The following is a 14,756-nucleotide window of genomic DNA, read 5'->3' as shown; positions in this document are numbered from 1 at the left end:
GAAGAGCTAATGGGAAAAGCAGCTGGCTGGGAAAGGAGGGTGTAAACTGAAGAGGCTTTTTTAAAGCTGTTTTTTACTGAGTTCCTTTTTACTTTGCAAAGGCCTTTTCTTCTAAAAAGCTATCTATGTTATGTATGAGATTTGTTGGCTTAATGTAATTAGGCAAAGGATTTAGAAAGTAAGAAATGTTAGATTCTTATGTTAGATTCTTGTTTCATTGATGGTGTGTGAGAATGTGAACCCAAGATCTCTGCTTAGATAGAATTTAATACCATGAGCCATTTGTTTTAGCCATTTGTTTTGGAATGCAGGGGCAAAAGGGGCAAAAGGTGATCCGGTAATTAAGGTGCCTTGTCGAGGCAAATGTAAGATATATGGCTACTTGTCTGCCATTTATGGATAGAAGGAAATATAGCTCTTTGTCTCCCATAAAAGGTAATAGGAAATGGGTGTATCTTTTATGATTGGTTCTAGCAAACAGCCAATAGGAATTTCAACCAGGCTGATTGGACAGAGGCAGCCAAAGGAGGAGCAAGGGGGCTGGGCTGAGGAAATATAAGTGCTGGCCATCAGGGCTGGAAGGGGCAGAGCTTTGGTAACCATATACCACTGTGTCTATCATTTATTTGTCTGACCAATTTGTCAGTCTCCTCATTAGCAGGCTCAACATATGTTGGGAAAGAAACATTCTGCACAGAAACAGTAAAGATGTTTGTACCTTTAAGAACAGTTTCTTTAAGTCTGGGCTGATTGGATACAGCTGACCATGACTACAAAAGGAGAAAAGCTGCAGTTTGAACTCTGCCTGCAGAGAAAAACACCCAGAAGCTTTGCTGTTTGTTGTTTTGAAATAAAATCTTTATTTGGTTTGGTTTTACACCTGTCTCATGGAGTCAGTCTCTGTCATCTGCCCCCAGTGGAAAATCCCCCTCTAACAACATACCCAACTCCTTCAGCCATCTTCCACATAAGGCTCGGTCTCCAGAGCCTTGATCATTTGACAGCCCTCCTCTGCTCCTCTGGTCAATATCCTTCTCGAATGCCAAATCCTCGTTTTTTTAATTAATAATTGCATTTTTAGCAAGGATATTCTTGGAGTTGCAGAACCCCATAGACATTTCCTAATTAAGAAATTCCTTTTCTGGAAATATTTACCAGTTATATGACCTGGAATTCTACTCCCACTATAGATTATTTTGGGAATAGTGTTCGTTTGAGAGTATTAACCCTTCCGCATAAGGGCAGGTTAAATGACTCCCCTCTATTAATATGAAAAGAAAACTCCTGGATTACTTTGTTTGAATTACATGCTACTAATTGGGTAATATCCATTGGTATGATTATACCTAAATATATAATTGACCCTGTGCAAATATGGAACTGATAGTTCTTAGCTGAATAAATAAAGTCACTGTTACTTATATGAAGCAATATCGACTTTACCCAATTTATAGAATATCTTGAGTAGGGCTAGCATTGGCTGTCCTCCAATGTCTCTGTGCACCAGGAACCATAACAGAAGATCTGGAAATAAATTTGGCAAACGGTTGGTTCAGCTGTTTCTGGAATCCAGCTTTCTGTTCTGTTCAGTTGAAATCTACTCGGAGTAGAGTGTGGATTTCATGCTCTTTATTCAGCTCATAGTAGTGAGGAATGAAAGTTCCCCCAAAATATCTGCTTTATATACATTATTTAAACAATGGGCCACCCATGAATGGCTAATTCTGGGATTCTCCTGTAGGTCAATCAGGTTGTGGATTCACTTCCACCTGGAGCTGGATTGGGTGGCTCCTGTGGACCAATCATACTGCTGCATTGTTTTAGGACCAATCAGACTGCAGCATTCTGAATCCTATTGTTCTAGGACCAACCAGACTGCTACCTTTTGGATCCTATTCAACTCAGTACATAACATCAGTGTTTCTAAACTATGACAAACCCGAGGCTTGCCCAGTTTACTGGAATTTCTGCCAGACAATCAAGCCTTAGCACAGGGAACATGGATGGATTGTTAGATAACAAAATTTCAGACCCTCCAACATTCTGCTAGTTAAACTTGGGATGTGCATCTTTCAGTGCCATACTCCCAGGCAAATGAGCTGGGGCTTCGCATCTTTAGCCCCCTGTTGTTGTGGTCTCCTCCTCCTCCAGTGGGGGCAGCATTGGGCAGAGGAAGCATGGCAACTGGGCCCAGTGGGTGCAGCCTGACTTGCATCACCAGCAGCTCCCCCTCCTCCTCTGCTTCCACGGACTAAAGCGCAGCTGCCTTTTTTTTTGCCAAAGACATTTGTCTTTGGGTGCTGAGCTCTCAGAAGATCCAGCTGACTGGTGAGGGAGCTCAGCACAAAAACCGGGACGTCCCATCAGAAACTGGGATAGCTTCTGTAATTCCAGGATGTCGCAGTTGAATCATAACTGTTAATGGATAAGCAATCTTGACTTGACATTAGGCATAGTGGACCTGTGACCCTCCGATTGTTGCTGGACTACAATTCCCATCATCCATGAACTGCAATTCCCACAAGCCCTGGTTTATTCTGCATGGGTTGAAGCCAAAGGGAGAGGGGGAGGAAATTATAAGCAGCATGAGGATGAGCTGAGCCCACTCAAGGTAGCCACCGACACTACCTCCCCCCCCAAAGACCCTTTCCTCAGTCCATTTCAGCGCCCGCTTCCCCAACCTGGTTTCCTAACATTGTTTCTCCTTTTCACTGCTGATTTCTTTCTCCTCCCTGGAGTCTTCCTAACCAGTCAATGATCCCATTTTGGAAGTATACCTGAAGAAGCATATCCACCCTCATCATTCAGCCCGGACACGGAGGTCCAACTCAAAGGACCTTCTGGCATTTCCTTCATTGGGAGAGGCGAGGTTATAGGGAAGCAGGCAGAGGGCCTTTTAGGTAGTGGTGACAAAGGAACTAAGGGCAACGGCACCTGCGAGGTATTCGTCTAAGACCTGGGAAACATGGGCTCATGGGAGAAAACGATGTATATCGCCTTGAGTTCCTTGAGGAAACTTGGGAGAGAAATGTCTAAACAAACAAATTGAAAGTGGCATGGATATGTGTTCCTATGTGTTGAACTTCAGGTATCCTTTTCTGCTTGTATTTTATTTTAATCAGCATCTGCAATAATACTTGGCTATGTTGTGAATTAATGTATGTAAATTAAAGTTGAAAAGAAATATCCAGATCAATGACTGAGTCAGGGATCTTGATCACTAGGCAGCAATAGCCCTTCCCGACTCTTCAGTCCCACCTCCCCCTGGCACCTCCCTGAGTTCCTTCTTTCATTCTCAAAATCCCAGAAAACACCCCTTCAGAAAATTCTGAGTCCCACTAAAAGTACACCCATAGAAATCAATAAACCTGATGGGTATTCAGCAGGATTAAATACCACTCTCAGTGACCTATGGGCACCCACAAGGCAGCGGCTCCTTAATAATCAGCTCTAGTTAGGTCATGGCTCCAGTCTGGGTTGAGTTCAGCCTATCCCACCCGTGTTCACAATAACCAACTGGATGAGAAACCCAAGCTCTCCCTGGGTGCATGAAAAGCAATGGCTGCAGTTATCTCCTCCTGGGACTCGGGGATGAGAACTTCAGTCAAGAGGGCTCTTGGGCGGATATGATGCACTTCCACAGGAGGAGGGTCATATTTAGTCATAGATGCTTTTTTAAAAAAACAAAAAAAAATACAAGTTTGAATTTGCAGGTGAATATGTGTTTAATTAGATGATCATCTGAACAGACTGATCTTTGTTTCATTGCTTGCTTCACAAATGGATTGATCAGGCCCACTTCCACAAGCAAAGATCCAGAAGAATCAGCGTAGCCATCATACATTCTCAACCATGGATGTGGGCTGCTCACTGATGTCATTCAAGGGCACAGCATTGTGCATTGAAGCCACAGTAAGCAGGAAGAGTTAGACCAGGCGGGCAGCGTTTGGTGAGTTCCTCCTGGCAGAACCCCCATTTTCCTCTTACATTTATAATCTTCCTGAATAAAAGAAAGAAGGAAATCTGTAATCGATTGCACTTTCAGGAGCCTGGAGTCAGATTGCTCACCTTCAGGAGATAAGATTTATAGTGCTGGAAAGACTCAAAGGAACATTTAAGGCCACCCTGCAATTCAGGAATATGTAGCCGAAAGGAAGAGGACATGCAGGCCCAGCCCCAGAAGAGCTCTCAGAAGAGCATCATTGCTGACATCCCCTGGCCCATCCTGGATGTCAGGCTGGGCCACTGGCAGCCACTGACTCTGAGGACTCTACCACACAAAGACCCAGGGAGACCTGAGGATCCCACACTCCATTGATGTAGGAGGTGATGACAAAGGCTTAAACCTCAAATTGACACCGCATTTTGCAGGAAAGGTGGTGCTAACTATTATTTTATCTTTTATTCTGATATTTATATTGCACCTTTCTTCCAAGGAGCTCCATGGCACATATAATTCTCTCAGCTCCATTTTATCTTCACAACCACCCTGTTAAGTAGATTAGGTTGAGAAGCAGTGACTGGCCCAAGATGAGCTTCTTGGCCAAGTGGGGACTAGAACCCTGATCTGCCAGGTCCTCCTCCAGCACTCTAACTCCTACACCACATTGTTTTTCTATTCGGCTGCTGCTGCTACAACATAACCCCCCAATTCAGCTTGTTCCTTGATGGAGCAGCTTTAGAGCTGTATTCCTCAGAGGGCAGCCTGCACCTTGTCTCCTCTTGCCCCAATTTTCCCTAGACTTACTATAGCACAGAACCCAACAGACACCTTGTCCTGGACAGAAATATGGTCAGTGATTTAGATGGACAGGCATGGAGAAGAAAGTCTTAATTTGACTGAAGCTCTGGTCAATTACATGATTTTTTGACAGAATGGGTGTATTTAGAGGGACCTTAAGAGGGTCATTATTTATCTACTGTAAGAGGGACCTTATTTATCTATTGTATTTTGATCTCATTGCAAAAAATAAACAACAAAAACAAAGTAACAGTTCACCGGGAGTTACAGATAGCAATTTGTAAAAAAGAAGAGAAAACAGCCCCTGATCTGAAATTTATAATCAGAAAAGGCATGCAACAAAAATCGCTTTTCAATTTTTTGTCCTTATAGATCTGTGCTTTTATCTTTTGTGTTTATCTTGTGAACCACCCTGGGATCTTTTGATGAAGGGTGGTATATAAGTCAAATAAATACCATAATTAAAAATAGTTTAATATGAATATTTCTATATGAAGTGATTAGAGATATCTGTTCCCAAGTCTCCTTTGGGAAGAAGAGCAGGATAAAAATTGAAGTAATAAATAAACCTTCCTAAATAAAAATTAGTTTGTGTGGTTTTTTAGAACAGAAAAGAAGATTTGGAGAAGAAACTAATCCTACTAAAATGTGATTTATTAGCAGAAAGTTCAGTGAGTGAACAGCTGGATGGAGAGCCAAAAATGACCTGGAGATCAACTAGTCCAACCCTTGTTCAATGCAGGATCTTCAATAACAAGATCCTTCACAGATTGTCCCTCAAAACCTGCTTCTCTGTCATTTCCACCCCTTTGGTTCTAGTCCTGCCCTCTGGAACAACTTTTACACGGCAGCCGTGCAAATATTCAGAGGCTGCAATCTTGTCTCTCCCTCAAATTAACCTTCTCTTCTCCAGGCTAAACATGCTGAGCTCCTACAATGTTCTTCAAAACAAACAGCTTTCAGATCTTGTACCCTTTCGGTCACTTGACTTAGGAGACAGTCAAATCAGTCGTTTTCCTTTTTAAAACGTGGGTTCAGAACTGGCCACAGGCTAGAATAGATCTATTAAATTATTTTTCATCTCCAGCCTCAGATTGCAGTTGCTTTTCAATTCATTTCTCCAGTATTTCTAAAAGGCAGAATTAACTACAGTGATACTTTGCGTTACATATGCTTCAGGTTCCATATGCTTCAGGTTACAGACTCTGCTAACCCAGAAATAGTAGCTCAGGTTAAGAACTTTGCTTCAGGATGAGAACAGAAATCGTGCTTCAGTGGCGTGGTAGCAGCGGGAGGCCCCATTAACTAAAGTTGTGCTTCATGTTAAGAACAGTTTCAGGTTAAGAACGGACCTCTGGAACTAATTAAGTTCTTAACCCGAGGTACCACTGTATCACCATTGTGTGTATCTGAAGAAGTGTGCATGCACATGAAAGCTCATACCAATAACAAACTTAGTTGGTCTCTAAGGTGCTACTGGAAGGATTTTTTAAATTTTCTTTCGACTATGGCAGACCAACATGGCTACCTACTTGTAACTATAACCATTGTTGTTATTCAAGAATTCCTCCCCTGGTTCAGGTCCTTAGGGACCATGAGGTTTCTAGCTCCAGTTCTACTGGATATTGTGATGTATTTTGGTACTTCAGGTGAGGTCTGGTGAGTGCAGAATGAAGTGGGAATCTTTGTTGCCAAATTACATATGCGTTCTTTCAGCAGCAGCAGACGGCCGGTTCATCCTCATTTACTGAGTGTTGTCTTAACATTTTGGAAAGTTAGATAAGAGCCACCAGTTTTTACTGCCCATGGGAAGTGCAGCCTGCACAGTTTGCACCCATATGAACATCTGTGGTATCAAAATTTCCTATGCACAGAGGAAAACCTTGAGGCTCTAATGCTTAAAAGAAGATGCAGAACCTAGAAGTGCTGCATCAAAACTGAATCCAAATTTAGACATCTAAAAATAGGGTTAATATATCCTGATTTATAAAGTGATTGACCACTATTCCCTTTAGCACAAGAAAAGCCCTGCTTCTGCTTCCTCCAGTGAAGATGCAGAGTGTAGATCAGGAAAACAGGATTAAAAATGAGCAAACATTCACATGTGAGTGGGACCAACTCATGGGTATCACTTACTCCTACAGCAGCGTGCATTAGGACCACAGAGATTTCTAATCTCTCCAGAGGGACAGTTCACAGTCGTTGGGAACTGGCAAAATCCTCCCAAGAGTCCACACAATGGAGGTTCATCTGTGCAAAAGAGAGGGAATTAAATTAAAGCCTTCTGTAACAGCAAATCAATATTATTATGTCCCATAATGCCGATGGGGAGATCGAGGCTGAGAGTGAAAGTATGGTTATCCATAGGCCAGCTGGTGAGTTCATGGTGGAGTCTCACAGACTTGGATTGTCCAGCATGGGAAGTCCTGATTTGACTGATGCTCCGGTCAACATTATTTTTGTACTTCAGGTGAGTTCTGGTGAGTGCAGAATGAAGTGGGAATCTTTGTTGCCAAATCATATTTATATTCCTTCAGCAGCAGCAGACTGCTGGCTCATCCTCACTTACTCAGCGCTGTCTTAACATTTTGAAGAGTTAGAAGAAGAGGAAGAGTTTGGATTTGATATCCTGCCTTTCACTCCCTTTTTAAAGAGTCTCAAAGCGGCTAACATTCTCCTTTCCCTTCCTCCCCCACAACAAACACTCTGTGAGGTGAGTGGGGCTGAGAGACTTCAAAGAAGTGTGACTGGCCCAAGGTCACCCAGCAGCTGCATATGGAGGAGCGGAGACGCGAACCCGGTTCACCAGATTAAGAGGCTACCGCTCTTATCCACTACACCACACTGGCTCTCAGATCAGACTTAGATCAAACACTTAGATCAAAGCCGCCATTTTTTACTGCTCGTGGGAAGAGCAGCTTGCACAGTTCGCACCCATATGAACATCTGCGACATCAAAATTCCCTGTGCACAGATGAAAACCTTGAGGCTCTAATGCTTAAAAGCAGTTGAAGAACCTAGAAGTGCTGCATCAAAACTGAATCCAACTTTTTACTTCTAAAAATAGAATTAATTTGCCCTGAGTGTATTATCAGCTACTCTGATCCAGAAACAGTTCAGTGATTATTTCCTTAAGCACAAGCAAAGCCCTGCTTTCTCCAGTGAAGATGTAGAGTGTAGATCAGGAAATCAGGATTAAAAATGAGCAAACTTTTGCACAAGTGGGACCACCAAGTCATGGGTATCACTTACCTCTACAGCAGCGTGTATTAGGACCACAGGAGACATTGGGCATCTCTCCATAGGGACAGATCCCAGTGATTGAGCCCTGGCAAAATCCTCCCATGAGTCTACACAATGAAGGTTCATCTGTGCAAAAGAGAGGGAAGTAGATTTTCATCATTTGAGATCCTCACTTACTCAGTGCTGTCTTAAGATTTTGGAGAGTTAGAAGAAGAAGAAGAAGAAGAAGAAGAAGAAGAAGAAGAAGAAGAAGAAGAAGAAGAGTTTGGATTTGATATCCCGCCTTTCACTCCCTTTTTAAGGAGTCTCAAAGCGGCTAACATTCTCCTTTCCCTTCCTCCCCCACAACAAACACTCTGTGAGGTGAGTGGGGCTGAGAGACTGCATGTGGAGGAGCGGAGACACGAACCCGGTTCCCCAGATTATGAGACTACCGTTGTTAACCACTACACCACACTGGCTCTCAGATCAGACACTTAGATCAGAGCCGCCATTTTTTACTGCCCGTGGGAAGAGCAGCCTGCACAGTTTGCACCCATATGAACATCTGCGACATCAAAATTCCCTGTGCACAGATGAAAACCTTGAGGCTCTAATGCTTAAAAGAAGTTGCAGAACCTAGAAGTGCTGCATCAAAACTGAATCCAACTTTTTACTTCTAAAAATAGAAGTAATATTCCCTGAGCGTAGTATCAGCTACTCTGATCCAGAAACTGTTCAGTGATTATTTCCTTAAGCACAAGCAAAGCCCTGCTTTGTCCAGTGAAGATGCAGAGTGTAGATCAGGAAAACAGGATTAAAAATGAGTAAACTTTTACACAAGTGGGACCACCAAATCATGGATATAACTTACTTAAACAGCAGCGTGCATTAGGACCACAGGGGATGTTTGTAATCTCTTCAAAGGTACAGTTCTCAGTGATTGGGAACTGGCAAAATCCTCCCGTGAGTCTACAGAATGGAGGTTCATCTGTGCAAAAGAGAGGGAATTAAATTGTCATTATTAGAAAGGACTTCTTGTGCAAAACAGAAACATTCATTGGACGGACGTTTTGTTTTGAGCATTGGAAGAGGACTTCCAAGTATGAGAGCCTGAGGTCCTGGACCAGGAAATGGGAAACCAGCCTTCAAATCCAGCCTCATCATAAGGCTCACAGAGTGGCCTTGGGCCAGTCACTCACTTTTAGCCTGATCTACCTCACAGGGTTGTTGTGAGGATTAAATTAGGAAGAACCACAGAAGGCACCTTGAGCTCCATTGGGGAAAAGGTGGGACATAAATGCAATGAATGAATGAATGAAGAAAAAAATAAATATTCAGAGCCTTCTGCAACAGCAAGTCAGTATTATTATGTCCCATTATTATGTACTGATGGGGAGATCGAGGCTGAGACTGAAAGCGTGGTTTGCCCAAGGCCAGCTGGGGAGCTCATGGTGGAATCTCACTGGTCTACATTGTCAGGCATGGGAAGTCCTGATTTGATTTCAAAGTGCAAGTAGATAAATAGGTACCGCTCCGGCGGGAAGGTAAACGGCATTTCCGTGCACTGCTCAGATTTCACCAGAAGCGGCTTAGTCTTCCTGGCTGCATGACCTGGAAAAACTGTCTGTGGACAAATGAGGGCTCCCTCGGCCAGTAAAGCGAGCTGAGTGCCACAACATCCGAGTCATTAACGACTGGACTTAACTGTCAGGGGTCCTTTACCTTTACTTTTTTCTTTATATAAATATTTATTTACTGCATTTTAATGTATTTTGGGGGGGAAAAAACACCACAACTCAGTGGATATCACTTACCCCTGCAGCAGGTTGCGTTGTCGCGACAGGAGACCCCTGTAATTTCTCCAAAGCTGCAGTTTGCAGGTTCTGTGAATTGGCAAGTTCCTCCTGATAGTTCACATATCAATTGCCCTGTGTAAAAGAGAAGGGAAATAAATTCGTTTAAAGGGGGCAAAGGGGTTGCAAACTACTTTTTTTCCAAACTAGAACCCTGCGTATTTAATGGGATGGCCAACTTTTACAGGCTTCTGCTGCCTCTCAACCTGCTAACTACTATTTCATTGGCCAACATTAGCAAGGGTCAGATTGGTCCTCCTTCTCTGCAAACACTCCAGCTGATTCCTGAACCTTGTAAGGGGGCTGGCACTTAGCTGCACCCAGCCACTTGGGTGGCATATAAATCAGAACATTATGATGCTGATGCTGATTACTGCTCCTGGGATCTTTTCAGCACGGCTGCCAAACCTAAATTTTACAGGTTGCTAATGGAAGGCGTGAAAAATGAGCAGATAATGCACCCACATACCCACATAACTGGCCACTAAGTCAGCCTTCATTCCATTCTACAGAAGTTTCCCCTTTGCTTTCAACATCTCCCAGTCAGAATTACTGCTGTTCTGAGCTTCAGAAATCCCTTGCGCCTTCTCTGAGAATGATATTTTCTGGAATCTCCCCAGCAGTGTTGCCAATGTGTCTTGCTCAGCTCACACCCAACTGTGCTGGCAATTGTCTTTCTTGGCTCCCAGCCAGGTGAGGAGGGGGTAAGGCGCACCCATTTGCCCAGTGGGCACCATCTCTTCATTGGCTATACTCATGGGGTCCTGAGGTGGCAACTTTGGGCATTCTTTAACAAAGAAACTTGCTGGGCTAGGTCCACAATGGAATCTTTCATCAGATTTTCACTCTTCATAGATCCAGGACCTCTGGAATTAGGAAGGACTTGGGGATCATGGACACTAACTTTCCAAACTTTTCCAAGCAATATAATAAATGACCACCATGGAACTTTCCTGGCCGCTAAGTCTGCATCCTGAATATTGCTGCTTTTGCAAAAGTCATGTATTCAAATTCAACTTCATCATTAAATAGGTTTTTAAATACTTTCCTCCCCACCCCTTTTTAAGCAGCTGGATAGGATAGGAAGCTGCCAAGTCGGACTGTTGTTCCATCAAGCTCATAGCTGTCTAAACTGACAGGCAGAAGGTCTTAAGTGTTGCCGACCAGGGAAATACCTGGGACTCAACCTGAAAACTTCTGCATTTGCCTCAGATGCTCCCCCACCTGAGCTCCCACCTCCTCAACAACCCCTTTGTAAGCAGCCAGATGAGATAGTCTATAGTCAAATGAAATTGTGGGCAGGAAAAAAGCAGTGGTGGAAAAATGCTAAAATAACTGTAATATAGAAACTTGTGTATATGTTTGAAAAAATAATAATAAAGAATTATACTACACAAAAGAGAGAATGGTTTACACTGACACACAACAGTTCTTCAGGGTTTCTGGCTGGGGAAATACCTAGGATTGAACCTGAGAACTTCTGCATTTGCAGCAGATGCTCCCCTACCTGAGTTTCAGCTGCTCTCTTACCTGTAACAATGTGGAAGAGGATGAAGACCAGAGCAAAGCTCAAGTAAAGGAACCTCATGGCTGCAGTTTCCTCTGAGATCTCTACCAAAGGGAAGGCACTCTAAGGCAGAAGGAAGTCGAGTTTGGATGGAACAAGGAGGTTCTCTCTACTTATAGTGTTGCCGTGCCAAAAAGATGCTGAAACACACATTTGAGCATCTGAGTGGGAAATGCTGCAAGCAGGTATTTCTTGCAGCTGTCAGCATCTGAACCGTCCAGGCCATTTTTTCTTAACTCATCCTAGGGGATTTATTCATCTTGCAGACCATCCCAAGATTTATCTGCAGAACAATCTTTCTCATCCTGTTCTCCTTCCATATCAATTAACAGATTTCCCGTCATCTCACAAAAGCTGCTCCCAACTTCATGGCGCCTGGATAGAAAGGAAATGGCATTTCGGGTAACAGCTTGGCCATAGTGCAGTTTGATGCAACCTCTTTTGGTTGGACTGTTCAGTTCGACTGCAGTTTCCATACCTACCAAGAAAGAAACGTTTCAGTGTGCTTTCCTCCTGGTCTGCACATTTTTAGATGCATTTTGCTTAACATGCTTGATATTGTGATGCATATAGTTTTATGTCCATTGCACTCATTATATGCTTCCTCTCCCAATACCCACATAAAATAATTACTTTATCCCATCATTCATAAGTTATAAACACAAACAAGAACAACACCCAGAAGGTGCGAGGAGAAACCTGTTGGTAGAAACATTGTTTAAATTCTTTACATCAGCTGTACTCTGCTTTTCAGTCAAAAGGCCCCAGAGTAGCTCACATACAATTTAAAAAACAAATCAAAACATGGCACACAAGCGGAAAAGGACAGGAAAGGAAGACGAAGACGAAAACCAGATCTCCTTACCAATTTCTAGACAATAAGCATTTTGTTTAACATGCTTGTTTTTGTGTTGCATATAGTTTTATGTACATTTTATGACCCCATTCTCCCCCAAGCAACCACATAAATTAATGACTTGATCCCATCATTCCAAAAATATAAACAAGAAGAACAACAGATGTATAAAAAAACCCAGCACTCCAAAAATGTGTGGAGAAACCTGTTAGTAGAAACATTTTTAAAATTGTTTTGATCAGTTTTACTCTGCTTTTTAAGCCAAAAGGCTTCCAGAGTGGCTTATGTACAATTTAAAAACCTAAAAACCAAACATGGCACACAAGCGGGAAAGGACAGGAAGGGAAGAGGAAAACAAAAACCAGAACTCCTTGCCAATTTCTAGACAATCATTGCCCACTGGCCCAGTTTAGGGCCAGGAGGTGCCTGATTCAGCTTGGACTCCAGCAAAAGCAGATGCCTTGAGCCCTGCTTCCTGTCTCTCCCCAAGAGGCAGTCTGGTGGAGTGGTCCATTAGGAGCTCCTTCTTTCCTGCACTGCTTGCATCAAAGGATCATCTAGGATGGTTGCTGCAGAACTGCATGGCTCTTTTCTTCTGATGGTTGTGTGGAGCAGTGGGTTTTAGGGACTGGAAGATGTAGCAGGATTTCTCTCTTGCACTGGCTGTCTAGGGTTGTTGCAAATGGAGAGGCTGCAATACTCACCTAGAGGACAGATTTAAGCACCTGGAGCAGTTTAATGACAAACCTGGATCTGGCTCAAGATCAGGGAGACCCACAAACCAATGACCAGTAGGGAGTAAGTTTCAAGGTTGACCCTTTCAAGCTGCCATGCTCTGTCAGTCCTGAAATGTGAAGACGCTTGAGGTTGGTTTCTGAGCTCCAAAGCAGGTTATCTCTTCCCATCAGATACACTCACCTTTCCCCAGCCATCTTTCACTTGCAGTAGACCACAAGGTGAGCAACAGATTCTGCCCCCATTGCCATTTACCATCTACATCAGTGGTTCTCAAAGGATGTGTTGTGTCACACCAGTGTGTCAGGAAAGGATGGCATGTGTGGCTGGCAGATTCAAGGACAATCAAAGAAACATTTAGACATTTCAGTGTAGTATAGTATCAAAAAGGCTCCTTAGCAGGTTCTTATGCAGCTTCTTTGTTTCATATTTTTGGGGTGTTCCATGATCCTATTATAAAGTAGTTATGTTTTGTGTTATAAATCAAGCGCTCCGAGGAGTCGTTTGCTTTCCTATGTATTTCTTATCAATAAAATAAATTCAGTGTGGCATGAGTAACTTTTATTGTGTTTTGCCTGGAATAGAGGAGACTGAGAGGAGATGTGATAGCCATCTTCAAATATCTCAAGGGCTGTCACAGGACTCAAACCAATTGATTCAAGTTACAAGAAAGGAGATTCTGGATAAACATATAGAAAAACCATCTGACAGGGCCAGGGCTGTCTTTACCGGGGGGTGCAAGGGATGCAGGGCTGAAGCCGCCTAAGCTCTTAACTATCTACCTGTTACAAAATCAGAAATAATTTTGATCAAGCTAGACAAACAAAATACATGTATACCTAGGTTTATCGAAATGTATACCTACTGTTTCACTAAAGTTCTTTTAACTTTGTGCTCAAAGATGCATCGTGCCAACAAGGTTAAAGCACATAAAGCATTTAAAAACCATATTGTCAGGAAAGCTTTGTTTAATGTCTGGATAAGATATAAAGACTTACTCGAAAACAAAACCCCAAGGTGGTTGTCACCGATGGAAGCAAAGGCTCAGAAAAAGCTCAATATGGAGGCCAAATGGCCGAAATATTGGGAAATATTGGAACAGGAAGGAGACAAATTGAAATTGCAGAGCTTTGAGAAATTAAAAGATAAAGTGCGAGACTGGCTTCATTATTATCAAATAAGAGAGGCCTATAATTTGGACAAAAAAATTGGCTTCCAGGTGGAAAAATCAAAATTGGAAACTGAACTGTTAGATCCCAAAACTAAGATACTTTCAAGAATGTATAACTTGCTGTTAAAATGGAATACGCAGGATGAAACGGTTAAATCTGCTATGATTAAATGGGCACAAGATGTTGGACATAACATTATGTTTGCTGACTGGGAACAGTTGTGGACCACCGGTATGAAATTTACGGCATGTAATGCCTTAAGAGAGAATATTATGAAAATGATATACAGGTGGTACATGACACCAGTCAAGCTTGCAAAAATATATAATCTGCCCGATAATAAATGTTGGAAATGTAAAGAAAATGAAGGTACATTCTTTCACCTTTGGTGGACGTGCCCAAAGATTAAGGCTTTCTGGGAGATGATCTATAACGAAATGAAAAAGGTATTTAAATATACCTTCCTGAAGAAACCAGAGGCCTTTCTCCTGGGCATAGTCGGCCAATTGGTGCCAAAGAAGGACAGAACTTTTTTTATGTATGCAACAACAGCAGCAAGAATACTTATTGCAAAGTATTGGAAGACACAAGAGCTACCCACCCTGGA

General features: G+C 42.6%; 3 protein-coding genes across 6 annotated transcripts in view; 2 read left to right on the top strand and 1 right to left on the bottom strand.

Moving 5' to 3' along the window:
* Positions 1-14,756, top strand: part of LOC310758748 (uncharacterized protein) — a 299,601-nt gene that overhangs the window by 86,543 nt on the left and 198,302 nt on the right. The window lies entirely within an intron of this gene.
* LOC310758746 (uncharacterized protein) overlaps positions 1-14,756 on the top strand; it is a 63,791-nt gene that overhangs the window by 2,647 nt on the left and 46,388 nt on the right. The window lies entirely within an intron of this gene.
* LOC310758750 (uncharacterized protein) overlaps positions 1-14,756 on the bottom strand; it is a 135,211-nt gene that overhangs the window by 86,863 nt on the left and 33,592 nt on the right. For 2 of the 4 annotated variants that reach the window (XM_083605676.1, XM_083605679.1), the window contains one exon: positions 3,725-4,000. The exons of the other annotated variants lie outside the window; for them this stretch is intronic. In XM_083605676.1, the coding sequence (XP_083461802.1) occupies positions 3,990-4,000 (11 nt within the window). In that variant the 3' untranslated portion in view covers positions 3,725-3,989. Of the gene's footprint in view, positions 1-3,724; positions 4,001-14,756 lie in introns of those variants that run through there. 4 annotated transcript variants of the gene reach the window in all.

This window comes from Podarcis filfolensis (assembly GCF_964270895.1).
Source record: "Podarcis filfolensis genome assembly, chromosome: 3".
Lineage (NCBI taxonomy): Eukaryota > Metazoa > Chordata > Lepidosauria > Squamata > Lacertidae > Podarcis > Podarcis filfolensis.
This window is presented reverse-complemented; position numbering and strand designations above follow the sequence as displayed.